The following is a 26,997-nucleotide window of genomic DNA, read 5'->3' on the forward strand; positions in this document are numbered from 1 at the left end:
TATTAATATTTAGATTTTCAGTGGGCTGCAACTAAGGATTATTTTTTATAATCGATAAATCGGTGACGTTTCCCAAACCTCTCAAAATGGATTATCAAAATACTACTACCACACTGTAGAAGAAAACTACTAAGTTTTGTGAAGCAATACATATATTTATTATAAATAAATAATAAATCATTTTAAAAAATGGCTCAATTTGAATACATTATTCAAAAACGCAATCAAGATGGTGATATCTACAACTGTAATAATCACCATTTTTGTTGAATTTTTAAATCTACCAGACACAGAGGCTGGTGGATCAAAAGAGGAATTAATTTCCCGCCCTGATGTAAATGCTCTGTGAAAGGTCAGTCATTTGCATAAGCCTGCATATATAACGTCGCCGCGCGCGCGTGTGTGGTATATGGCCAGTGGGTTTGCTTTGCATAAGAACGGTTGCGCTGCGAGAGAGCAAATGCGTCACTCACTGAGCTGGGGTGCTTTTTCTCCCCGGAGGATAATTCAGTGGTGTTCTCATCCGACACAAACCTACGAAACCAAAAAAAGAAAAGAAAGAAACCCAGGTGTCATGATCGCTGCGCGCTTGTTAAACACAGACTGGCATCGCTGCAACCAGTGTTGCGGTAAACGCCGAATAGGAGTTGACAACCTGGAAAACACAGCTGTAGTCGTTTGTCACCTACAGGTATTTGAGGAGATGTGTTAAAGCATCAGGGGCAGATTTACACTCGCCGGGAAATTCACCTCTCATTAAGCCTGGGTGCGACTCAGGTGGTTGTAGTGTCAGTTAAGCTCGATAAAAAGTGTAACTCATAAAAAGAACTACTACTACTACGCCACACCAACCAGTCAGGTTTCAGTTTACATCCATTTTGACCTCTAATGGTGCGCCCATCGCGCCCATCGCGCCACAAAGATCATCTTGTACATTTTGAGCTCCCGAAGTAAGCGGTGAAACTCGCCAAGTCGTGTCCGGCCACGGACGGTGTTGTGGAACCGCACGTGACGGCAGAGTGAAGACACTTCCCACTTTCAAGAGGCGGGGCTAGATCAAAATGCATCTCTACGCAATCGGAGAGACCGGCAACCGATCAAACCAATGATCTAGATGACGTATGCAGAGCGAAAGAAAAAACATGTCAACAAACGTGCTTGTTGTAGTTTTCTAGGGGCGATGGCGGGAACTCTGTGGAGGACGGCGCTTAAAATGGTAGCAACAGCCGGACCAAAAGAGAGCAGTTCTTCGGTGGCCACTGGGGCCGGGGGTTCACGATTGGTTTCCCTATTTAAGATTTGTGAAATAGGCCAAAACGGCGTCTTTTTCAGACATGTCAGCAGAACACACGCTGCCTAAATCAACCGGTTCCCCTGACGCTCAGTCAACGTGATAGAGCCCAACTCAAAAACTGATCATCCCTCGCACAACAGTCCTTTGAGATGGCTGTTCCACACACAGCTGAGCACAAAACCAGTATAAAACGGTCAAAGTGGGCCCAATTGAGTCATTAAATTCAGAATCCTGAAGACGACAGAGCTGAGAAACGTCCAACCTCTCTGCTTCACCACCTGATCCGACAGAAGCATCTTCAACTATCGCTTAAAGGAAGGGAAAGATATGAAGGAATAGCTCTTTACCGTGAGTAGAGTACACAAAAAAGGTACCGTTGGGTACTGTTAAAGGTAAACCTGATATTTGGCCACAGAAAAACCCATAACGGTCGACCTCTAGTGCTGAATTCCACGTACTGTATCACTTTAAATGTCTTTCCACTCTGATACCAGCACATGCGAGGGAAAACTGAAGGGACAAAATATCAAAAAGTGCATGTTGTCATTGCTGAGTTACGGTCTACGATGCATTCCTGAAATACCACGCTAGACAAAGCGTACTTTGTGACATCATGGCAAACTGTGGCCTGAGGCTTGTTTTTTTTGTTCCTCATTTAAGACCTGCCCGACCGGTTCTGTAACCTCCTCCTGTTCACTTTCACTAATGAAGTCAACAAGCAAACACTTCGTCATAAATGTTCACTTAACCTCAGCACTTGGTGTCGCCCGTAACTGGATCCGTATGTCATGACTCATACTCTCTTTTTGGCAATTCTTGGGGCCAGTGGGAATAATCTTCAAACACAACATTGATATATCACCCCCTCAAATCCCCCGATAAATGTAGGCGACTCAGTTTTCTTCTTACATTAAGTCGCTAAGTACATTAGCTGCTAAATGCTGCGTCTCACGTTTGGTGCTGAGGTAATGTACTGTGGGTTTTTAAAGCTGTGGATGATTCGGCCCAAAAAAACGCGAGAGAAATGTCGAGTTGGACATTAGTATTTGTGGATTTTTAATGGATGCAACATTCTCAATCGACAAAAACACCGTACCCCGAGTATGTCAGGTAGAAATGGGACGCTAACACGAGCCAGCACTCGCGGAGGAACCACATCAAGACGGATGAGTTTGAGGAGTGTGTGGGCGCTTGCTGTCAAAACATAATGAGCGAGGGGAAAAAGGAAGTTATGTACACATAAATATTTAACTCATTTTCACACCACTCTAATTATAGCCGCTGCCATCGCCAGAAACAAGAACCAAGTACAAGACATCTGTTACAAACGGAGAAACGGCTTTCATGTTTCAGACAGGACGGCACAACAACATTACCTCATCTACAGCTATTCATTTCTACCACAGCAATTTTGGTCGATATTACCTCTCGGTGGGGGGCGGGGTTTGAAGGAAATGAACAGAAACATGTTCTCCACATTGGTTATTGGGAGCTGGTGTTATTTACTTGTGTTTCACCAGTGAGTGTGAGCAGGCACTTTGCAGCAGAAGAACCTGAAGGACAACACGTTAAGTGGCGTCATGAAAGCCTGTCAACGCCACATGCTGTGTTCAACTGTTTCTGACACCGCCACCCTCAGAAACGCCAACGCTGTCAAAGTGTGGAGCGGCAGTTTCCAAATCATAAAACACGCTTTTAAATTAGAGAGACCATGAGGTAAGACCAAATAATCAGTCGGGCCAAATTAGAGATGGGAATCGGTATCGGTCAAAATCACTGGATCAGATATCAGATATAGAAACTGTGAAAAGGTAAATAAAAATCAGCAAAACGGTTTTAGCTGAGTCATATTTGGGCTGTTTATTTCTTCTTTTTGGCAGAGCAATATGTGTCACACAGTTGGAGAATGATGTCCTTGGAAGGACAGCTTCATGGTCTAAAATGACTGCCTCGGACTTATATCGACACTGGTAGATACTTGATTTTGTGATATCGGTATTGGACACAAAATTAGTGGTATTATCCCGTCCATAGGCCGAATAATCGAGTTCTTGTTGGGTCAATAAAATGTCAGAAAATGTTGAAAAAGGTTTGGGAAACCTTGAAATGTTGTTAGTTTTAATGAGTTCTTTGACATATGGAGCAATTATAAGAAAAAAAAAAACACACACTAAAACCGGGTGAACCAATTACCAAAACAGTAGATAATAATAATAGATTATATTTCCCAATACGATTATCCTGACCAAAATAATTTTGCTGAATCACAAGGGCAATATTGTGTGTTGGTGAGTTAGTAATTGCAGTGCAGCACAGTCTTAAAATGAAGATTGGAGAGACAGACCATTACTATCATTCATCATAACTGGTTACTCAAGCAATTTGTAGTGTTATTTGTTTACATTAAAAATATCAGTGGCCCTGATTTCTAAAATTAGGCACCTGTAAAACTCAAATCGGTCAAATTATAGTGTGAATCCTCACCAGATTCTGGTGCTGCACATTTTTCACAATAAAACCTAGTTTCAAATAAGAATGAATGGAATCAGGAAGCTGCTTTTACTTTGACACAGGAACAGGTCTGTTGTGTTTGTGACATATGCAACAGATATAGACACGGAGAACGGTGAAGAAATAAGTGTGAACTGAATTATGAGTAAACATGTGTGTCTGAATGAAAAGAGAGACAATAAAGTGTGTAAGCAGATTCAGACAATTTGAATCGCTGACCCAGTTTTTGACATCCTGCTACAGGAAAATGTTTAAAAAGTCACATCCTGTTTATTGGGTTTCTTTTCCACACATTCAGCGTTTTTCTTTTAGATTTTTCTTTGCCAGGGAAAAGCATAGTCAGTAAATTACTATAACGTCTGATGAAAGCTACTGTCATCGATTACTTTGTCGCAATGTTACTGAGAACTTCCTATCGCGCCCGTAAAGAAAATCCATGGATATTTGTCAATTCTCACTCTTCGTCAGTGATAAATGGCTTTTTTTTTCGCACAAATTCTTTGCTTAACTTCAAATATTTCAAGTGCATGAAGCAAATCATGGGGCTCACACACGCTATTGCATTGACTTAGTATAAACAACTAATCCCACCTTATTTCGTTTGTTTATCGGAGAAATCCTCTGTTTATACTCAACAATTCTGCTATGAACGTGTGTGAATTTTAAAAGGTTAAAAAGTCTGAAAGAAAAAATCCCATCCAGCCTCAGCTGATGAGTTTAACCAAAGTCTGCGTACGTGTTCTGCTTGGAGCAACACTTCATTCTTCAATCTCACAGGCTAATTGGCATCAAATTGTAGTTCCACCACATACGTGGACGAAGTGGTGTGTGTGTGTGTGTGAGTCAGTGTGAGAGTAAAAGCAATAGAGCTAAAATCTGAGTCTGGGATGACCCTGAAGCTATTCTGTGGAGAGCCATCATCAGCGGGTTCTATGAAGCTGGAGGTGGGAATGGCCTCCAGCAAGCTCACAGCTGGGCGTGTGTGCGTGTGTTACTGTGTGAGTGATGAATCATCACTTGTGAACTGCCTTAACCACTAAAACGCACTAAAGTGAAGACACACAGAGAGGGAGAGAGTTTAGCTGTTGGGACGTTTGAAACCAAATGAGCCCCCTACTGGCCAGGGATTCAATCCTACCAGGACCATCCACACTGCCCCACTCTCCCGCTGTTTTAAGGATATCATATGTAACGTTTCTACGTTAAAAATCAACTTCACTTCTTTCTTACACAAAATTCAAGCACCCATTCAATGACCCATGTCTATTTAGGGCCATGTTCTGGACCTACTTCCCATTAGATTTAGAAAATCCAAGAGATCTTCTGCTTGTATGAACCTGATCAAACCAACAAAAAGCCACTCCTTTAAGGTAAAGAATGACCAAATTCTAAAGCGAGAGCACTCGCCGACGAGCGTGGCTGCACACAAATGGTTAAGCAAGGGTTGAAAGAGAATGAGACCTGATTAACGACTCCTCGTGTCCAAACAGTAGCAACACATTAAGCAAACAAATGAATCCGCAGACCATGTTACTTTACACCTTAATGCTGTAGATCACTCGGAGCAAGCCTTTGGGGGCTGTTAAATATGCAATTTTTTTTTTGGCAGTCTCCTGAAGAGCTCTATTCTGGGTGAAATTTCATAATTAGATAAAACATTGTGGTGTACACCTTCTCCAAACATTAGAGCCAGAGCTGAAAAGCTCTGCTTGTTTCATGAGCCCATGGGGGTTGATAAATATAACATTTTTGTGCGGTTCCAAGGTCGATTTTTTGAACTAATTTGATTTGACTTGATATCAATTCATTTACAGATATTTCTGTTTCCATTAGGGCTGCGACTGACTTAAGAGATAAAATAGTTTGACATTTAATTTAGTTATCGATTAATTATCAACTACTTGATTAATCATTGCAGCTCTAGTTTCCATACCAATTTATATACCGGTTATAAGACAAGAACTTATGCTGGAAATTGTATAAAATTTGGATCTCTTTGACCTGGCATTGATAAAAATATTAATATTTACAAACATTTACCCAAAAAGCAGTTACATTAAAGCACTTTTTATTTAATAGGACCACACAGTGCAACTCTACAGTGTAGATGTAGGTGATGTAGGTTCAAAATATCCCTATACTCGCTAATCAAACATTTTAAAGTAACTAAAAAGTTGTCCAACGGAGGGCGCTGTGAGTGCAGCTTGGCCTTCAACCAGCCCCTCTTTGCTCATTGGGAGAAGACAACAGTGACGTAATGTTATGTTGTTTTAAGGTGACAATGGATTGAACAAATAACTGTACAGCTGTGACACCAAAGCCTCTGAATAGCAGTGTGTGGAGGTTTTTCTGCACAGGTTTTTTGTGCACAGGAAACACGAAATGGCATCTATTTAAAAAAATAAATAAAATCCTCTAGTTGTTTTTAGTGGTTTACACCTTTTCCAAACATCAGAGCCGGAGCTGGCAATCTCCTTGTTTCACAACAAGTCCCACTTTGCAAACAAAGCTGCACAGTATGTCAACAATATGTGTATGTGTGTTTTTCAGAGGCACGTTTATATGTGTGAACTGAATGTTGTTCAACAATTAATATATGGATTATTTTCATGATTATTCCACTAATTTAACGATAAGCAAGTTGTGCCTAAAGCTAGGGGCCAAGACCGTCCCTTTAAAGAGACAGCGTAGTTATGGTGCGTTCCATTTACAACGCCGGAAGTCACAACTGGAAGCAAACGTATCTCAAGCTAGTCATTGTTAGCAATTACCAGTTGAGAATACACGGTATTCTGCGCACACAAACTATCTCACAACATGACTAAAAATGGAATGCACTATTGGGTGAGCTTTAGCCATGGAGCAGATGATGAGTTAAACTAATGTAATATCATTTGACGCTACGTTAGCTTAGCTTGTCCGTACACCACCTCTAAGTACAGCTCATAGGCAGACGCCGGATAGACAACAGGATGTTTACTATTCAGAATAGGGCTGCAACTAAGGATTATTTTCATAATCCATAATTTCCACGATTAATTGAGTGCTTGTTTGGTCCGTAGAAATAATGAAATTCTTCAATGTCTTGCTTTGTCCACAAACCAAAAATGATTCAGTTTTAATGATTTCTTTGTGATATGGAGCAGAGAAACAAGAAAATATTCACAGTTCAGAAGCTGAAAAACCAGGGAAACCTCAAACCGACAAATTTCGCAATCAAATAATAATAATCGATTAATCGCATATTTGTTTCAGCCCTAAATCAGTACGAACACAAGCCTTCACATTGATTCAGTGCTTCTTTCTTTCCATTATATCGTTTTTTTTCATTATTGAAAGCAGTCATACCAGAAAATGGAAGTGATACTGCCCCCAGAACTTCCTGTGGTGTACTGCAAGTTGCAAATGAACATATACGCGGTTTCATTTGTGTAATCCACGTTTTTGTAATCCTTTTACGACGACTCATTGTAGCAGCGCTGTTGTTTGTTAACCTGTAGAACTAAACCGAAAACACACGAAATTTCAATTTTACTCATACAATCTCTATTTTAGATGACGATTGTGATTTGTAGTCAGAGATCATAGAGGGCCGTGCTGCTGCTGCTGCTGCTGCAGTACACGTAGTGTCCTTTGTCCTTGTGCCAGATGTCAGGATGTGGCGTACAACTTATTAGGATGGCAACGCGCAGCTACGCCAGCGGTAGGACTTTTCACTTGGTGATTTTTAAAGCCCGTCGAGCCTCAGAGGGCAGCCGTGTCTGCAGTCGTGTGGCAATAATTGTAACACGGTCCACAGCAAGTGATGGTGCACAAACTGTGACAGCTATTGCCTCGATGAGTCATCAATCAGTGAGGGAATCCTGCTCCCTCCTTTTGACTGGCAACAACCTTCATTAACAGCTGTGTGTGAGTGCGATTGTCTACTTTGTGCATGTGTGTGAGCGTAGTTGGGCTTTAACTACACCTCGGTGTCTGCATGTGTAGGCGTCCGTCTTCTGTTTCTGTCCATGTGTAGGCGTTTATTTTGTCTTTGTGTCTGTTTACAGGCTTGTGTGTGTGTGTGTGTGTGTGTGTGCACAAAAGGGAGGTCTGTGTTTTGTTTTCTTTCTTCAGCATCGTCTTTGTTGTTGTTGCTGTTTATGCTGGAACAGGAAGAGAAAGAGAGGCACAGTGATGATGATAATAATAATAGCAATCGGGGATAAAGGACTGAAGAGAAATTAAGGAAACAGGGTGAGGAAGATGAAGAGGAAGATGAGGAAGAGGAGTAGCAGATGGTTCTTGTTACTGTGCTGCCCGCACACATCACTGCAGGAGCTATCAGAATATAACCTCTCGCAATTCCTTCTGTCTGTGTTTGTGTCAGCGTTCACCACTGAGCAGTGAGTATTGCTGAGGGGATGAGGGCGTATTCCAGGTCACAAACTAGCTACAGATTTAATTTGGAGAAGAACAACTTGATTATGTTCTCAGGAAAAATCGTCTTGGGGAAATGTAACTGAGGCGACGCAGGCGAAGACGCGCGCCAGCGCAGAAATGTAACGACACGCGCAACACAACCGTGCCGCGCCGCCGTCTGAGAGGTGGACACGGACGATGACTGTGGTCCGTGTCGACCCGATCGAGGCCGAGGCGCCATTATTATTACCTGCAGTCGTATGGCAGTCTGTGCACGTACGCGCCCATGCTGTGACAACATTAACTCAGTGTTTTCCTGCACTTGTAGAAAGAAAATGGAGGAGGTGAAAATGCCTGGCTGACACACACAGTTGGATTGAGACAGACTTTTGTATGAGCAGAAAAAAACATTCAAGGTCAAGTTGGTATCACGTGGTATTTCCTCCCTACAAGGAATTTCAATGAGCGCCTCTTTGTGCCAGTGTTTTCCTAACAATTATCGCGTGTTCTCGGTGTTGTAATTCCCCACTTATGAGTTTAAAGTTTGGCCCTGAGCGATCCCTGAGGTGTCAAAAGTTGTCGTTTTTACAGTTTTCTTTAGGACTTCTGTCTTTTTCGGGGTGAAATTTCTTACGTCGTACACACAGACTTGTCCACTTGGAGTTCGTAAGTGTGAAATACCAACATCCAACAATGAACATCCTATAGAGCTCCCGACGTCAGTGGAGTGGAGAGTATTCTAGACTATTCAGTAAACTTTCCCTGGTTGATTCTACTGCTTTTAAGAGCCGATTCATCCATGGCGTCCACTTATATTGATTTGCAGCACGCTCTGCATCTGGGCAAGTGATTGTCCTTGACATCTTGGTCAAAGCCAGTCTTTGTCATTTTCTTTGGTGAGACGGAGATTTTGGAATCTTCATTTCCCAGACATCACGTAGTCATTTGCTCTCTCTGTTCTGCACGGAACCTCGGGTCAACGGCGGAGAGAGACAGTGGACAGTGAATCTGACTCCAACCTAAATATCAACTTCACTTCTTTCTTGCACAAGATTCAAGCACTTCCAATGACCCATGTCTATTTAGGGCCATTTTCAAAAACTTTCAAGGGCCTTGACACATTTTTCTTTACAAATTCACAAACATTCAAGGATTTCAAGGACCCTTGGGAACCCTTCCGATATGAAGTAATGGATTCCTTTTTATTTTACGGCAGTGACACCTCTCTGGATCTTTGGTACAATCCACCATAATCACTTTTACAAAAACAGGGAGGTGAAGAGTCACGTTCACTGACATTTATATTTGAACAGAGCGGCTTCCTGCCAAAATGGCGTTGCTTTGGCTCCGAGTGTTGCATGAAGCACAACCGAGCTTAGTTTTCTGAGTTCAGACTACAAATGGAACGCACCATAACCTACTGGGCACAGCAGCACTGAGATACTCATGTGACTGAGGGGACACATATTCCCACTGTAGTATTAATCACTGACAGCAGTCTTTATTGAAATGGGAACTGATTTGCTGCAGTGAATCAGCTGACGGCTTAACGACGACTCTGGTAAGCTGCCAAACACTGTTATACTGTCAGATGACTATGAGGGGATCAAATCAATTCAGCGTAAGCCTTTGTTTACCAGTGTCCTTTTGTAACGCCGTAGTGCGAGATCAGTCCAACATGTGAGGAGTTACCTCAGGAGTGCGCCTCATCAGAGCGCCTGAACGTGCCATAAAATCAGGCTGTGCACATGTCGAGCTCATGAGATGAAGGTGAACTAAAACCTCAAACTCCATCTTTATGCTAGTTTTTAAAAAGCTTTATAATCGCTTTCCCTCCTTTAGGGACATTTTAAAATAAAAATTCAGTAAAGATGAATTTAACTGTCTTAAAGTTGACTCCTTCTACACAACACACCCTCAGCTTAGCGTAAATCTAGCATGGCTGTGAACTGTATCCTTGTCTTCCACTCCCTCCAACAAATAAATGTCATTTCTGAGAAACGACCGGCTCACAACGACACTGTCGCTCGTGATCACATCACATGACCTTGTGGAAAACCCGCTCGACAAACAATACTCAACTCTTTGTCTTATGCCTCTTATACACACAGAGATGTATCACATGTTGGACTGAGGTTTGACATAGAGAATGCATTTTCCTGCAATTTAGACGAGTTGTTTGTTCCTGTGACCTAACTAAACTGTTACAGATAATTCAATTATACGTATATTTTATCTTCATCTGTGTTGTTTTGGATTGTGGTCTGATTCTGTTGTTCTGGCAATGTAATGATACATATTTGATGACCAGGGCTGGGAAATATATCAATATCTATTATTATTAGTTGCTTACAAAGTTAATCATCCACTATTTTGACAGTTGTTTAATCTCAGACTGTTTTTTAATAATTAAATTAAATTAAATTAAATTAAATTAAATTAAATTAAATTAAATTAAATTAAATTAAATAAAATTAAATACAATTAAAGTTTTGTGAATTTTTTAGCTTCTTAAATGTGAATATTTTCTGTTTTCTTCACTCCATAGAGCAAATAAATCATTATATCTGAAAAACATTAGAGAACATCATGATTTTGATGCCAATTTGTTAACCGTTTTTCCCATAATTAGAGATCGGGATCTCTTGATATTCAATCAGATAAATTCAGATTGAGCTGTCAAAAACTTTCTTACAGAAACCTACGGGGGGTAATAAAAAAAGGTATACAGTAGGGCTGCAACTACATTTATATAACTTTTCATAATCAATTAACCTGTCGGATTCATCGAGTAATTGCTTAGTCCATAAAATGTCAGAAAATGGAAATTATGTTCTGTCTTGTCGACAAACCACAATTATTTTGGTATTACTTATTCGTTTTATGGAGCAAACCCCCCAGAAAACCCATTAAACACTTATCAAAATAGTGGATCAACTATCAAAATCGATGAATCGCTTCAGCCCTAGAGTACACAGTAGCTATTACTATCAAACTACGCCGGACACCGCCATCAAAACACACACAGTACATTACTATACTCATTGTAGTCACTCAACGTGTTTTTTCTCCCCAGAGAACGCATTAAACATTGATGTTGGGATACGAACTGACACGTGCACTGATATATGATTTCATTCGCATCCTCAACCCCATCTGTTCGTCTGACATCACATCTCTGAGTACATTTACATTCACTCATTCAGCTGAGTACCCTGCAGCTTGATTAATCTGCTGGTAATGGCTCACTAAATCATCATTGTGTATCCAGTATGAGGTACACACACACACCGACTGACTGAAAGACATGCATGTGAATTAACCACTGCCTCAACATGAATCACAATAAAACAGAAAGGATTGGTTTTAGTCAACGCGGTCACACGTGTTCGCCGATTCCTCACTCGTGCGACTATTTTTGCCGAGTTTCAACTTTAATCGTGCGTCGTGTAATATAGTTGGGGTAAGGAGCAGCGATTAACCCCTCTGGAAATCAAACCTCCCGCACAGCGCCTGCGCAAACATGGAAGCGGAATTGAAATCAAGTAGACAGAGTGATTTGGACCCAGGCCACGGAGGCTCGACTGGCACTCCGGCAGGTCCACGCGAGCCTCTCCGATGTGGCCTCACAAAGTTACCATGACCGCAACAACCGGGGGAAAAGGTTGGGGCGGGCGGGGGGGAGAGATAGTCGCTCTGCTGCAGCTGCAGCTGCCTGGTAATGTTTTTGTTCACACTAGCAATTTAAAAAGCTGAATAAAAGCACAGAATGGCACAAATTGCCATGGCAGCGTGTTTCTCCGTTGTGAGCACAAACATTCTCAGTGAGCGTCTCTCCACTTCCGGGTTCTTCTTCGTCTTCTTTCCCGACGTTGCGTTTACAGTGCGATACATACAGTGTGAGCGGTTGTTTTGCCCACAAACCAAAATTATTCCATTTGAATGATTTCTTTTCAGCAATTAATTGATTGACAAAATAGTTGGCAAAAAAAATGTATCTTTGCACGACGTCTTTTTGTATTTCTGCGTTTTGAAGCTTCAGTTGGTGGTAGCTGGAGCTGGTGGTCTACAGTCTGACAGAATCAGTGTTCCCATGTCTAATAACAGCAGTGTGGTCCAGTGAAGTGTGACACAGTAAATCCCACCTACTCACTTAAAGGAAACTCACCTGAAAACCTGCATGACACGACAATTCCAGTGTCAGGGCTCAACGACTCAGACAAAATCATCTAATTGGGTTTTCTTTTTTTTTAACCAATATTGTGACACAATGTGTGATATTTTTTGTTGTTGTCTTTTTTAAAGGTTCCTGATCTTCAGCAGTGTCTCTGTCTCACCAGCAGCTGCTGCTCTGCTGCTCCTGACAGACACTCAGTCATCTGTGAGGAGCACATTCACTCCAAACACAATACAAACACTCACTCACTCACTCACTCACACATATATATATATTCACTCTTTCACTCAAGCTCAATGACATTTAATTACTCACTCACTTATAAAAATACTCTCACACAAACACATTCACTCACTCACAAACACCCATTCACTCACTCGCTTGCTCACTCACTCACTCAGACACACACACATTTACCCACTCACTCACTCATTTAGAAACATACAGTATTAACTCACTCAGACACAAACACCCATTTACTCACTCACTCACTCACTCATTCACATTTACCCACTCAATCACTCACTCATTTATAAACATACAGTATTAACTCACTCAGACACAAACACCCATTTACTCACTCACTCATCCACTCACTCACATTTACCCACTCACTCACTCATTTAGAAACATACAGTATTAACTCACTCAGACACAAACACCCATTTACTCACTCACTCATTCACATTTACCCACTCAATCACTCACTCATTTAGAAACATACAGTATTAACTCACTCAGACACAAACACCCATTTACTCACTCACTCATTCACATTTACCCACTCAATCACTCACTCATTTATAAACATACAGTATTAACTCACTCAGACACAAACACCCATTTACTCACTCACTCATCCACTCACTCACATTTACCCACTCACTCACTCACTCATTTATAAACATACAGTATTAACTCACTCAGACACAAACACCCATTCACTCACTCACTCACAAATACCCATTCACTCACTCGCTTGCTCACTCACTCAGACACCCACACACACACACACACACATTTACCCACTCAATCATTCATTTAGAAACATACAGTATTAACTCACTCAGACACAAACACCCATTTACTCACTCACTCATTCACATTTACCCACTCAATCACTCACTCATTTAGAAACATACAGTATTAACTCACTCAGACACAAACACCCATTTACTCACTCACTCATTCACATTTACCCACTCAATCACTCACTCATTTATAAACATACAGTATTAACTCACTCAGACACAAACACCCATTTACTCACTCACTCATCCACTCACTCACATTTACCCACTCACTCACTCACTCATTTATAAACATACAGTATTAACTCACTCAGACACAAACACCCATTCACTCACTCACTCACAAATACCCATTCACTCACTCGCTTGCTCACTCACTCAGACACCCACACACACACACACACACACACATTTACCCACTCAATCATTCATTTAGAAACATACAGTATTAACTCACTCAGACACAAACACCCATTTACTCACTCACTCATCCACTCATTCACATTTACCCATTCACTCACTCACTCATTTTGAAACATACAGTATTAACTCACTCAGACACAAACACCCATTTACTCACTCACTCACTCACTCATTCACATTTACCCACTCAATCATTTAGAAACATACAGTATTAACTCACTCAGACACAAACACCCATTTACTCACTCACTCATATTTACCCACTCACTCACTCACTCATTTAGAAACATACAGTATTAACTCATTCAGACACAAACACCCATTTACTCACTCATTCATTCACATTTACCCACTTAATCACTCACTCACTCATTTAGAAACATACAGTATTAACTCACTGAGACACAAACACCCATTTACTCACTCACTCATCCACTCACTCACATTTACCCACTCACTCACTCATTTAGAAACATACAGTATTAACTCAGTCAGACACAAACACCTATTCATTCACTCACTCACTCACTCACTCACTGCTCGTCATATAACAGTCATGTGAGTTTAATCGCAGCCTTTGCAGGTAGAAAACATCACTTTATCACAAATGTAAATAATTGTTCAGCCGTAGTGTGGACGTTTAGAACCTGATCTGAAAGAGAATGGTTGTCTGAGTGAGTGAGTGAGTGAGTGTCACTCACTCACTCACTCACAACAACACAGGAGCTGCACCAGCTCGCTACCTCGCTCAAGGACACTATTGACTTTCCTCGCCTAACAATTCCCAGAAGCTCTGGGGTTTGAACCAGCAACCCCATGGTCTGGTTTCTCTGTTCCATCATTAAAACTGAATAATTTTGGGTTTGTGGACAAAACAAAGACATTCGAGAACATCAATATTTCCTGGTTTGGAAAACATAAATCCACCATTTATGCACCAAACAACTAATGTATTAATTGTAAATAAATCATTAGTTGCAGCCCTAAGACTTCACGTTAATAGAGACTGACAAGATTATGCAGATCAATAATCCCTCATGCTCAGCAGAGACACACGTGTGTGTGTGTTAGTTCATATATAACACAGCTTCAACATGAGGCCACTGTCTTTATATGGAATAATTCTGCATACAAGGATGTGATTCATGCACAAACAACGATGCAGATGAAGAGTGTTTGATCATTTCTGAGCAGGATGTGGAACAAACAGCACGGGGAGCGATGTTGCCCTGTGTGACACATACACACTGCCCTCTGCTGGTCACTGCAGAGCCTGAAAACAGCTTCCACTGCAGATTTTAATTTTAAATGTTTTATCATTGATTAATCTGTGTTTTTTCCAAGAATTAAAACAAGCTATATGATTAAATGTTTCTTTCTTTGCTACGTATAACAAAGGCATCATAAAAACTGAATAATAAATATATATAAATAAAATAAATCGAGAAAATAATCAACAGGTTAATTGATTATGAAAATAATCATTAGTAGCAGACCTATAATCAATATTTTATCAAAATGCTTATAGAAAATCAGGCAATAGATCAATAACAAGAGGGAAAAATGCTTTAAAAGAAGCTCCATCCACATTCTATACATAGATGTTATGCACTTTGTTCTCTATGTTGTGAATAAGTAGAGAAATCCTGCACTTTTGACTTTTCACGTTATCAAAGAATCGTTTTATCGTGATATTATTGGTATCGTGGACCATGTGTCACATATCTTATCATGAGGTACCCTGTGATTGTATGTTAAAAGGGTTTTTTGTGGCAATGGAGAAAGTGTGCCGACTCTATATCTTTTTTTTTCACTCAAGTGCACGTAATTCCTCTATTGATAAACACAATTATCTTCTCAACAGGGCTTGTCTTGATCTTAAAGTGGTCAAACAGATAAACATGCAGCGCAGAGTCAAAGCCCTCTGACCCCCCCGTTTCCCCTCCATGGTTTCCCCTGTGATACACTAACACACACAGAGCGACAGATACCTCTGCACAGGAAATGTTTGTTGTCTTTACATTTCCTAAAGCCCTTTATGGGAAGTGATGCTGACACAGACACTTTTAACTCTGAAGTGAGGGAGTGAAACAGTCAAATCAGCAGCGCAGATCATTCTCCCTCCTCCTCTGTAAATCACTGAAACACTTTTTTGGCCGTGATCTGCCTGGAAATTGGGCTTTACTTTTTATTAGGGCTGAGTAATGTGGCCCATAAATAATATCTACATATTTTTAGTAGGGCTGTGCAGTAATTCAGTATCACTATATATACACATACTGCACTATAGTTTTCCTTCAATATCATTAACACAATGGTTCAGGTATATTATGTTTATGTAACATGCTCACACACTACATAACCATATATTAGGGAGTATTTGCTTGATTGTAAAAAGTAAATTAGTTACTGCGACTATTTTTTAAAACATTAAAAAGCTACAAAACAAATGTTTTATCAGTGATTACATTTATAAAAACAAATCTTTATACTCATATGACAACCTAACATGTGGTACTTCTACCATGAGAAGGTCAGTTAGCAGTGATGACATTTACAAGGTTCCTTGAATGCATCTTGAGACTGCTCCTCTAAACTCAACATGCTACAAAATCCACACAAGTGATGACATTTACCGGGGTCTTTGAATGCATCTCATTAGCTCAACACCCTGTGAACCCTGCGTTACTTTCACTACTTTATGAAAAGTATTTTCTGTTAAATTATTGTTTTTTTCTGTCCACAAGGAAGTTTAAAACTACAATGAACAGTTTTCTCCTAAATCAATCTTTAATTTCTGACAAAAATAATCACACTCCATTACATATATTTAAGGCTGCAAATAACGATTATTTTCACAATGAGTTACTGTGTCCATTATATTCTCAATTACACGATCAGTTGTTCTGATAATTATAATTATCATAGTATTTGAATAAATGCCTCAATGTCACTACTGCAATAGCCTTAAAAAACAGGTGATAACACCTCAGAGATGCCATGTCACAACATAAAAATATCCAAAATATCCAAAACAACTTGTTTAATACAACTTTTTATCAACGCAACTGAAACTGCCACTAAAAATACAACACAAGTTTGATGCTTAATAAAGACGCAGACAAATTATCACATAAATGCTTCCTCAAACAGTCGCTCTGCCCTTAAAATGTCAAAATGCACATGGATAAATCGTCGCACTAAATGTGATATTACTACTTGCCCTCCTCACTTTATCTGATGTGTGTTTAAAGATCTAATTTTGAAATCACTACCCATCTCTTTTGGGAGAAGAAAATTCCCGATGTTCATCATTCAGGATCCAGTCTGTAGGAGTGTTTCATTTGATCGGCGAGGACTGTGGCCTTCTGCTTTGTGCTATTAATATTTAGAGTGTGTTATCAAAACACATTAAGCTGAAAAAAAAGAGTAAATAAATAAATAAAGAACCCTGTTCCCTGCTTTTACACAGCAGCCTCTGACTCTGCAGCAGAGCTTTGAAATTCTGTGCACCTACAGAGCACATTAAACACTGCAATAAACAGCGAGGGGCACCTTGTTGTATTGTGCTCCAAGCAGGAAGAAAAGCAGAGACGCAGTTAGTGGACAAACACAGGGTGGGGTTTCCTCTCCTCCTGACCGGCTCCTGCCTCACATTGTCTATTTTCAGATGCTGCACAAGTTCAGCTGAGCAAGGACAATAATGAAATGCATCTACGGTAAATCAGGGCTGCAACTGACGCCTATTTTCTAGGGATGGAACGATACCAATACTGGTATCACAAACTCCAATACCTATGATACTGATATAACAAACTAGTATATCAAATCACAATCACAAACTCCAGTATCGATGATACCGATATCACAAACTCCAGTACCTACAACACTGGTATCACAAACTCAAGTATCTACGATACCAATATCACAAATTCCATCATGTACATCACCGATATCACAAGCTCCAGTATCTACAATGCCGATATTAGTCTGATACACAAACTTACCAAACATGTCCCTGCGAACTAAAAACGCTGATTTTCTCTATGGGATTTGGTAAGGGAGCGTGAACGTGTTACAAACTTCAGTTTCCACTCACAAAACAACATCTAACGTCAATATTAATTAAGCACCAAACACATTCTTAAGATATCATAGACTTGAAGCGAGTGAAGATTATTCAGAAGAAGAAGAATTCAATGAAAAGTCTGTATCTGACTTTCATAAAATCATTAACTATGCCTTTAAGTGCTTTAACAATCATCAGAATTGTTATTGTTATATCCATTTTGGTTATGAGCAACTGAATAAATAAACAAAGTTAAAATAAAAAAATATAATAATACCAATGATATTAAAAATATAATAGTAAAAATTAACCAAACAAGGCCACATATTTGAGAATAATATATAACCCATAGTAAATTTAACAATTAACAGTGTTGCCTTAATTAAGTCTTCAATGAAAATCTGAGTGCATTTGTTTGACCTGGCAAATGAAGCACTTGGCAAGTTAATCAGGTAGCTGGACGCTAATGCTAACGGTCCACAGTTGCAGTGTTTGAGCGGATTGATTAAAGGCTTCACCAGGAGTGACTGGACTCCACTGCAGTTGCGGTTCATTAAAGACACTTAATAAACAATTAACACTGCGAACCAACTTCCCGTGCATCCGTGAACACACAGCAGCAACACCAGTGTTTGCGACACACATGAAGGCAGACAGAAAAATCACTAAAACACGTTCTCTGAACATAATACCTGTGCTCTAAATGAGTGAGGAGAAATGATGAAGTTCTGAATTCATTCGAGACCTTGAGTTAGTTGTTGACTAATGCTTGTGTCAATGTGATTTATGGATAAATAACTTACAGGGTTTTTTTCATGGTATTTTCAAGGTAGATGGAGCATTTTTCTGAACCTTGTTTGTTTCTCTCTTCTTTTTTTTGCAAAATCGTGTTGAATAAAAAGGGGAAAAGTGACATGTAGATGGATGGAACATGCCTGTAATATTGTGGGCTTGTCTCATCAACAGAAGCCCGAATTGAATGCAGCAGCACATTAATATACAAAGGTGCAAAGGTTCCAAAGGCACTCAAATGCAACAGCCGTGCAACAGCCGCACCAGCTACCAAACAGAGGCTCGCAAAGAGTGCGTATCACTCTCTCTGCTTAATGCGCGGGTAATCTACGATACATTCGCAGAGACAACATTTGTTTCCTTGCACCTTTGACTGTATGAATAAGTATCAGTGAGTTCCATTTGAAATGAAATAAAGCTTTAAAAGCCCATACGTTTTGACCCCTACAGCTTTGACGGGGTCATGGGGGTCCCCTGAGGCCATCAACATGTAGAACATGGCTGTTAACAACGTCAGAGATACGAGCGCGACTCCCACAGGAACCAAAACAACACGTATGCACTCTCAGGTCCTCAAGGAGCTCAGGATAAAAGTGCCAGCCAAAAGGGCAAATACACACATATACACACATATATATATATATATATACATACGATATAAAAGAGGTAATCCTGGTCAAGACAGACAGTGAAAATAATACACAGTGGATTAAAAGTGCTTGTTTGAGAGAATTCAAGGTCAGGAATATACAAGTCTTTTAAAACAAGGCTCGGAAATTCTAAAGGATCCAAGACTATCAAGCCTTGGTGCTAAAAGGGCCAATTAAAAGTACAAGATAAGGCAAAAGGAAGTTCAAAAGGCTAATAGTGTGTCTCTCTGTGAGGAGCAATTACTAGCACTGTAATTTTCTGATGTAGGAACGTAGCAAAAGAAGACAAAATAAATGTAACCTACAGCAGACCTACAGTGATAAAGAAAATGTCTCTTTTTTGTTTTATTCACAACATTTGTACGTGGTTCTGTTCCATTTCATTTTTTCTAACAAACACAGCTAATATTGGACTCTTATTCTACAACAACGTCACATTTAAATTGTTAAATATGTCTCTCACAAGTTCCAAAGCCCACCGATTATTTCCCTGCCCTAGCTTTCAGTTATATATGTAGGTTCTATATACTGTATTGTGGTTAGAATCAAAGCAGCAATGCAAAGGAAGCGAAACACAAATTCCACCTCCAACCTGGATTGTATTTAAAATTCTGTCCTTTGAAATGGACAGATTACAATAGTCTTTAAGATCAGGGACCGTCTACAAAGTGCAATCAATATTCAAGAACTCCATTCATATGGTTTTATATAAATATCTAAATACGATTATGTTGACTGCAATTTGAAACATGATCAATTAACGGAGAACGTTTACTGGCTATTGTATTCCATAATTTACCTTTTGTGCAGTGTGGTGTCAACAAATTCATTTCATACATCAATTATCTACTGGTTGTACTACATTGGGGTAAAAAAAAAACATGTTTTTGGTTTATTTTGGTGGATCAGAAAATGTATAAAATATAAATATAAAAAAACAAAGTTAGGCAGCTATGTCATCTCATTACGAGTATAAATAATGTTGTGCATGTAATGAAGTAACATCTATTAGACCTATGTTTGTCGTTAAGTCGCTTACTATGCATATATGTACATACAACAACATTGCCTTTCGTTCTGCCTGGGTAATTTCACTTAAATGTCATAATTATGATGTGTGTACCTCCAGCAAAATGATGATACAAACACTCAACTACACACAAGGAGCAAAACAATTGAACAACAACAAATTAAAAACTGCCTTGTATCAAACAATGTTGACCACAATCACTGATAAAAGTAAAAAAAAAAAAAATAGTCAATTTACGGAGCTGCACTGAAATACTCACTGAGATTTCTTACAGTACTTTGCTCTGACAAAGTATTATTTATTTATTTCTCATTTGTATTTTTTTCTTTGCTTAAATTTACAATATGTGAATTATTTGTTGTGCCTTTCAATTGCGGCCATTTTGTCATGGACAAACGCATGAAAATCCAACCAACACTGAAATTATAATGATCGTAATAAATGATGATATATATGTAAAATAAATAAATAAATAAATAAAAAAGACTTGTGTTTATAGTGGGGTGGGTTTTTGGGAGGATCAGGTTCGCCCTAAATGTACCATTCAAGCTAGCACCGCCACTGCCGATCTAACCCGAACGTTAGTTTTCGTAACGTTTGCGTCTCAGTTGAGGAGTGAAAACTAACTCTGTGTCAACACAATTTAGCGTAAAAGTGCGAAAAACACCGCTGACCGGAGAGCAAACGGGACTTTAAATCGTCTTACCTGCCGTACATCGATTAACCGGCACCTCCGTCACGTCTCCCACGTCATCCTTGGCACTTTTCATGACGTTAACCGCTTCCAAACAGCGTCGTAGGGCGTTGTGTCCGTTACCCGTTTACTTTTGTCTCTTCTGGCATGAAAGCGGGTTGAAAGCTGACGATGTGACTTTTGTTTTGTCCGCTCGCTTCATTTTAAACCTCCAAATAAATCACAGAAGGACAAGAAGGAGGAGGTCATCAGGTGTTCCTGACAGCGCCGTGGCCACGCCCACCACAACCGCTGGCACGCGACCGTTAAACTGATTAAAAAGACAATGCAATATTTTATCAGATGTCGCTATTTCATTACGATTAGTATTGTTGTTGTTTTATTAATAACAGAGTACTACTTTGATATAATACATTTTTATCTTATTACAATAACTTTCTAACTCATAATTATAACCTTTTTTAATCACATAACTGTCTAACTCATTATTCTATATATTTTTTCTAAAAACTTTTTCTCCTCATGACTTTATAAATCATACCTATAACCTTTAACTCATAATAATGACTTTCTAACTCATAATTATACATTTTTATGCCATAATAATGACTTTCTAACTCATAATTATAACTTTTTATGCCATAATAGTGACTTTCTAACTCATAATTATAACTTTTTATGCCATAATAATGACTTTCTTACTCATAATTATAACTTTTTATGCCATAATAATGACATTCTAACTCATAATTATAACTTTTTATCCCATAAGAATGACTTTCTAACTCATAATTATAACCTTTTATCTCATTAAAATGACTTTCTAACTCATACTTCTAATTTTTTTCCTCATAATCCTTGTAACTCATAATTATATCCTTTTATCTCATCACAATGACTTTGTAACTCCATAATAACTTTGTCACTCAGCATTGCAACCTTTACATTTATTTCTTTATGACTTTTTAACCCACAATTATTACTTTTAATATCTTTAAAAATACATTCTAATGCATTTCATATCCTAATAATGGCTATATATACATATATATCATAATTATATCAAAAATACTTGTGTTTATCCCATATATCTTATCGTAATTTTATTTATTTTTATTTTTATTACAGTTACACCAGTAACCAGTTTTAATGTTGTGGCTGTAAATTAAAAGTTGCACATGACTCCAGTTGCCCGGGCAACAGTGGGTCATTCATGTCTCCTAATCAGATTGTGGCGAGCAGCAGAATATTGGCCACAGGTGGCCTGACCTCGAGCTGTGATTGAAAACTTTGAACTGTGGAGGGCAGCGTTGCACCTCTCAATGTGCAGCCTGTTGGAAATTATCATTTATTAGAATTTGAATGTAGTGTTACATTTTTCAGGTTTATGAATTTTAGGCAAAGTTTCATGAGTTTACGTGCACGTTCAAGCCCCTAAATGCGATAATTTATACTTATGGAAAACAAAATGAGATCCATGAAGCTGCTGAGCATACCCAACTAACAAGAGAACCATAGTTGGAAATAATGACTCAGTATTCTCAATGAATAATAATCAGTGGTGTGCTTGAGTCCGAATTACATGCGTAACATAGCTGGTTTGTGCGTGTGGCCATTAAGTGAGGTGTTTTACAGCAGTTGGTGGTCCACAGTGCTAAAACAGTGCCCACGCGTGCCGAGTGACACATCACGTTCTTTCATCTCTTTGATGGTGAACGTCCAAACCATCACATCAAAGTGTTACTGATGTCATCGTTGGATGAGCGGTGCTGTTTTAAAGGCAACTGCGGTAGAAAACCAAGAACGCAGTAACGCAGCGTCATGGATGAAAGCTGACAGAAAACCTTATAGGAGAAGAAGAGACGCCAAAAACCTGGCTGAGGTGCGCAAACAACAGAGAGGGATGCAGTAATACAACATCACAGATGTCATCTGCCGTTCAAAAAATAATAAAAATAAATAAATAAAACAAACTACTTTAAAAAACAAACAAGCAAGTCACTATGACGATCGTAATGTCAGCCGACCAATCCGAATTCCAAATGGAGTCGAGCCTCATCGGAGAGGCCCTGCAGCCCATCTTGAAGAAGCACTTTGAAAACTTCTCCGCATCGCAGTGGTACATGCTCACCGCACACAATTACGACTCATCCGTGTCGGCGTCGCTGGCCGATCTGTTGACGGACATCGTGCAGATGCTTGCCACGGTTGTCCTGAGAAAGCTGAATCCAGAGGGCTGGCACACGAAGGGCTTGGACACGGCTTTGGAGGACCTCAACAAACTCCAGGGGGACTTCCTCACCAATGAATTCGCAAACGCTCTTCAGATCCCTGTGGAGAGATGCAAGAGGGCCGAGGAGCTGACGGCACTGGTGAGGAGTGAAGTTTCGGAGAAGGTTCAGTCCTTCGCCGGCAATGCGATCGACTGCTCCGCTTTGCCCGCAAAGCCTGCCGTTTTTGTCAAGGGCTCCTTGTCCAGTGCACAGACCCTTCAGAAAATGGTGCAGTGCGCTGGACAGTGTTTAAGCGAGCTGAATTTGCAGAGCCTCTGTTATTGGCATAAAGACAAAACCTTGAATTCAGAGAAACACGTTTCATCTCAGAGCATAAGATCCAACATGTCTGCCACCGAAGCCGCTGAGGCAGTGACTGACATTCTCACCAAGTGGTCCAACATTATGTTCAACATTGCCTCGGAGGAAACCATTTCAGATGAACTAGATGTTGGCTCAGTTGGACCCTTTAGCATGTGTGAAGCAATCAATTTAGCCGAAATCATTTCAGTCAAAACGGTTATTAGCTCAGACGAATCCGACATTCGGTCAGACAAACCGGACGTCGGCTCAGATGAACGAATCGGAGAAAGGGAACCAAATAGTTCAGACGAAATTATTTCAGTCAAGTCAGATGTCGGAATAGACAAAACAATTTCAGACGAAGTGGACATCAGCGTTAGATCGGACAAGACCATTTCGGACGAAACAGACGTAAGATCAGAACAAACAATTTCAGACGAAGCCGCCGCTAGATCTCACAAAGCTATTTCAGCCGAACCAGACGTTACATCGGACAAGACCATTTCGGACGAAGCAGGCGTTCGATCAGGCAAGATAACTGTGTATGAACCAGATGTGAGATCGGACAAAACTATCTCAGATGAAGCGGACAGATCGTACAAACCTATTTTGGACGAAGCAGATGTTAGATCGGACAAAACCATTTCAGATGAAGCGGACAGATCGTACAAACCTATTTTGGACGAAGCAGATGTTAGATCGGACAAAACCATTTCAGATGAAGCGGACAGATTGTACAAACCTATTTTGGACGAAGCAGATGTTAGATCGGACAAAACCATTTCAGATGAAGCGGACAGATCGTACAAACCTATTTTGGACGAATCAGATGTTAGATCGGACAAGACGATTTCAGAGGATCCAGACATTAGTTCAGAATGGACAATTTTGGATGTAGCAGACATTAGATCGGATAAAACAATTTGGGACGAACCAGACGTAGGATCGGACAAAACTCTTTCAGACGAACCAGACGTTAGATCCGACAAAACAATTTCGGATGAACCTGACATTAGATTGGACAAAATGATTTTGGATAGAAAAGACGTTAAATCGGACAAAGCGATTTTAGACAAACCAGACCGGTCCGACAAAACTATTTCGGATGAACCAGACAGATCGGACCAAACGATTTCAGACGAACCAGACATTAGATCGGACTACGTGATATTTGATGAGCCAGACATTGGATCGGAAAGAACAATTTCGGACGAAACTGATGTTAGATCAGACAAAAGATTTTTAGACGAACCAAATGTTAGGTCGGACAATACTATCTCAGACGAGCCAGATGTTAGATCGGACAAAACAATTTCGGACGAACCAGATGTTAGATCAGACAAAACAATTGAGGATGAACTCGATGTTAGCTCGGACAAAACATATGTTAGACTGGACAAAACCATTTCGGACGAAACAGATGTTAGGTCTGACAAAACAATTTCGGATGAAATGGACTTTAGATCGCAAAAAACTGTTTCCGAAGAACCAGACGTTAAATCGAGCAAAACAATTTCAGATGAAACAGATGTGACATCGGACAAAACCATTTCGGATGAAACAGACATTAGATCGGACGAGACGGTGTCGAACGGAACAGACATGGCATCCAACAAAACTGTTTTGGAGAGGCCAGACGCTAGATCAGACAAAACTATTTCGGACGAACCAGACATTAGATCAGACAAAACAATTTCAGATGAAACCTATGTTGGATCAGACAAGAACCAGAAGAGAATCAGAACAAACCCAGATACGAATGGAGATTATCTCGTGTCAATCAAGATGTTTCTGGCGGCTCAGGATGCAGCAGCGGATATTATATCCGAAATTTGGAACAACTTACCCCCAGAGGAAAACAGCTCAACCTTTTCCCCTGGAAGCAGAGAAACCAGTTCTTGTTTTTATGCGGCAACAACATTTGAGAAAGTGAGAGCGTTTTTCGATGCAGTGGCCAAACCTTTCGGGAATATCACCTGTGACTCTGAAGTACTTGACAATAACATATTTCCAGCATTTGTCCAAAAACTGTTTGACAAAATGGTGACAAATCTGAAGACTTCATTGAAGGAGGATAACTCACCGTTTTTGCTCCCTCAGCTGCAACTCAAAGAATCCCCGAACATTCGGAGGACACACGGGAAGCGTGAAAAACCAAAGAAAACTAGCACCGTTTTGGAGGCTCCCATCGTCTTTGATGCCATCGAAAAACTGCAAAGCATCAAGTCCAACGATGAAGTCATGAAATTTTCCAAACACCTGGTGGAGAAGGTTTACGATCATCTAATGCCTGCTGACGATCACAGTCTGATGTCATGTGATGTCATGTACGTCATGACAGAGGATGCCGTGGGGAAGTTCATGCAGCAGGTGCAACTCTGGATGGAGAACAAGTCCTCAGAGAAAACGCACCGCTATGAGGCGGTGGCTGGCGCCATGGCTGAGATCGACGAGCTGATCTCGAAAATAGTTACCAGCTCGACAGAAAGCAGCTCGACAGCGACCAACGACAAGATCGGATGCGAGGATGACATGCGTTGCCCAGAGGAGGTCGTCAATCGTGTCATCACTTCCTTTTGTGAGAAGCTTATCACCAGTCTCCTGAGGCCAAGTGAGCCGACCACCGACGTCCAGTATATCATCAAGCGGCTTTCATACATGGTGCAGGAAGGGATGCACTTCTCCAACTTGGCCATCAAGAAACTGGAGAAAAAAAGCAAAAATGTCACCGTGGCTGTGATTAAAAGCCTTCACACGGAGTTCGGCTCGCAGAGCAACCTTCTGGAGGCCGTGACCTCACACGATACACATTTCGACGAAGCCGTCATCGAGAATCTGCACACTCAGCTCTGTTACCTCCAGAACATCCAGCGGTCTGGTATTAGCCAGTGGTTCTTCACGTTGAAAAAAGGTATCGTCAAGCTTATCAGGCGCTTGTGCTGAGTCAGTTCTTGTGACTCAAGCTTGATTTCGTGGTTCTAGATTGTTCCTTTGGACAAAAGGCGATGAGCATCTCCTTACCAAATTGGCAGCACAATGACAAAGGGACACAAACACCAGCTCATGGCATGAGCCCAGTGGTGAATTGTACGTGCGTAGGCTACGTTGTAGCCACCAGGCCTACATCACCTATGGACTGAAAAATCAGTAAAGGAAGAGAAGAAAGAGGCAATAAAAGTGTGTGGAATCCGTACTTTAAGTGTACGTAACACACAAGCTTTCAAAGGCTTGTGCAAAAAAGTAATCTAAATTGAATCCATTTTCCCTTCATAAATCACAATCCACCTGGAAATGTCCACATGTGAAAACCAAACCAAACATGTTACTGCAGATGTAAATAAAGATCAAG

General features: G+C 40.2%; 1 protein-coding gene across 3 annotated transcripts in view; it reads right to left on the minus strand.

Annotated features, from left to right (window-relative positions):
• slc4a11 (solute carrier family 4 member 11) overlaps positions 1–21,311 on the minus strand; it is a 103,035-nt gene extending 81,724 nt beyond the window's left edge. For 2 of the 3 annotated variants that reach the window (XM_058614711.1, XM_058614709.1), the window contains exon 1: positions 21,085–21,309. Coding sequence is in view for 2 of the 3 variants with exons in the window: in XM_058614709.1 (XP_058470692.1) it covers positions 21,085–21,148 (64 nt within the window). In the remaining variant the exon portion in view is untranslated. Of the gene's footprint in view, positions 1–21,084 lie in introns of all 3 variants that reach the window. The other variant, XM_058614706.1, reaches the window with a different exon arrangement.
• Positions 21,312–26,997: the final 5,686 nt, after the last annotated feature.

The sequence above is a fragment of the Solea solea genome, chromosome 18 (assembly GCF_958295425.1).
Source record: "Solea solea chromosome 18, fSolSol10.1, whole genome shotgun sequence".
Lineage (NCBI taxonomy): Eukaryota > Metazoa > Chordata > Actinopteri > Pleuronectiformes > Soleidae > Solea > Solea solea.